Source organism: Macadamia integrifolia, chromosome 1, assembly GCF_013358625.1.
Source record: "Macadamia integrifolia cultivar HAES 741 chromosome 1, SCU_Mint_v3, whole genome shotgun sequence".
Taxonomy (NCBI): domain Eukaryota; kingdom Viridiplantae; phylum Streptophyta; class Magnoliopsida; order Proteales; family Proteaceae; genus Macadamia; species Macadamia integrifolia.
The window spans coordinates 18,760,277-18,762,555 of NC_056557.1; the positions used below are offsets into that span (position 1 = coordinate 18,760,277).

The 2,279-nt window shown below is 40.0% G+C and overlaps 1 protein-coding gene across 1 annotated transcript in view; it reads right to left on the reverse strand.

Annotated features, from left to right (window-relative positions):
* The window catches only part of LOC122075186 (stress-response A/B barrel domain-containing protein HS1-like), a 3,172-nt gene extending 1,457 nt beyond the window's left edge, over nt 1-1,715 (reverse strand). The window contains exon 1 of the mRNA XM_042640133.1: nt 1,469-1,715. Within this exon, the coding sequence (XP_042496067.1) occupies nt 1,469-1,608 (140 nt within the window). The 5' untranslated portion in view covers nt 1,609-1,715. The remainder of the gene's footprint in view (nt 1-1,468) is intronic.
* Nucleotides 1,716-2,279: the final 564 nt, after the last annotated feature.

Here is a 2,279-nt window from a genome sequence, read left to right on the forward strand (position 1 = left end):
CCCCCCCGGCAACTCTGAGTTCATCTCAGGATTCTTCCCTACCCCTACCGGCCCTCCATCAATAACTGATAACCCATACAGAAGGATAGAATTGAAAACCACTGTATATTCCCGGCTTGACTGTGTGCCTTCCTGAATCCGAGATTCAATGAACTGATTATTAGTTAAGAGAAAATTAAAAGGAGTCCTTCATGGTTTCCATTATCAGGACCAGATTGGGCAGATCAGCTGAGTAAAATAGGAATCAGCAAGGTCAGATCCACTGATGAGATATTGAGCCACCCAAAGTACAGTCGTACCAGGTAGGTTTAACCCCCGTTTCCACCTAAATTTCCCCAGAATTGGTCAGTATTGGTGGAGTCAACTTGGGATTAGATCAGCAGGAGCAAGAGTCTGATCCAATAGTGGAACCCAAGTTAATCCTTGGAATCATCAGTCACACTCTTTATCACTTGACTGTTTCAAACAACCTGAACCAACCAAAGCCATAGGAGCTCCCCAGATATTCAGTCTACATGTATGATTTGTCCAGTCTTAAAAACTCATATGGGTAATCAAGTTCTAAGAAACAAAGGATTTGAAGTACGCAATAGAAGATCAGAAGAACAACAACTATGTGTTGAAATGACAGATTTATAATCTTAAGACTTCTCTATTCTTTGAGCATAGTGAAAAATTATATCATGTGAGAGGTAGGAGGTTGATGTCAAAATGAACTAACCTAGAAAACAAAGTACCACATTGAAATTACATGTTAACTGTCTAAGAACATAGATGGAATAGCTTTCATACAGCTAGAAGTCCAGGATGATTCAGAAAGCAGAAACCAATTAGGTTATAAGCCCAGACGAAAACCATTGGGATGGGACTTTCAAAGAATCAAGAAATCAAACAAATAAGAGCTGCATACCAATCTGAAATAAAACAGAATTTCATACACCACTGCATTAATTTAAAGCTGTATTTTCTTCACCCATTGTACAATTATTCCAGACAAGCCGATAATTGTGCAGACTGTGTATTGGGTTAGTACTTGCCACTAGCAAGTAAAGCTTAGCTGATTTGAGTGTCCAAACCCATTTGCTAACTGAATTGTTCTGCTCCTTACTGTTAAAAGCCAATGTGTTTTCTCAGACGGTTAGGATAACAATCATGCCCCACTTTGTAGCCAATCCATCGATTTGTGGGTGGATCCAGGTATCAAAACCCTCAATGGAAAGGATTGCAGTCCCAGTCTATGAATCTCAGTTTCTTCCAGTTGATGGGTTGACTGGTTGATTCTAACCCGGACTAAATTAGGGCTCTGACCAGTTTGGGTAGGAGCCCTTTTCCTCAGTGGGCAACCAGATTCATTGCCTCTTTAAAATTTTTGGCTGTAAAGAAAGTCTAGGGTCTAGAGAAAATAAAATTTCCACGCAGAATAGCACAAACAAATACACAGAGAGAGAGAGAGAGAGAGAGATGCTACCATTGGAAAGCCTTCATGGGCTCAATGAGATTGACAAGTTTTGCATAACCAGTGATGAGTTCAACAATCTTTTCCTGTGGAATATCGTCCTTGAACTTGGCCAACAATACGTGCTTCACTAATCCCTTTGCCTCCTCCATTCTCTCTCTCTCTCTCTCTCTCTCTGTTTTTTTCTCTCCAATGGGTAGATCTAACTCTGAAATCTAAACAAGTTCACCCTTGAGCCATACATGTTTGTTAGAAAAATAGGGAGAGGTTCCCAATAAGGCAGTCTACAAGCCACCAATAAAAGATAGAAGAGCATACGAAAGCACCAACAACAAAAGGATTTTCGACTTCCATGTCGGCTGGTGTCGGCTGGTGGGGCGGTCATTTCAGCTCGTGGTGTCAATCGGTCGGGCCGGTTTGGTTTCTGTCGGATTTAATCAGGTTTGAAGATTTTCAAAGGTTATACCATGTCTACCCATTTAACTAATCAGGCTTAGTTATTGAAGACATGGTACGCTTTATATTCGGTCAGTCGGCCTCGGGCTATAATCGGGCTACCTTAATTGGGCTTTAGTCGAGCCTTAATCGGGCTACGGACATATTTAATGTTAAACAGGCTTTAACAGGTTTTTAAACTGGCCCTCTTTAAAATGTGCTCTTATATTCTGGCCCACTCATGCAAGCAAAAAAAAAATGACAATAAATCAATAAATGATACCAAATATAACCATTATTTAAAATGTGAACATGTCTTTACTTTTTAGTTTTTTACTTTTTAATTTGGGGGGTAAAATAGGTATTCTACAATCATTAAATGGTCGGG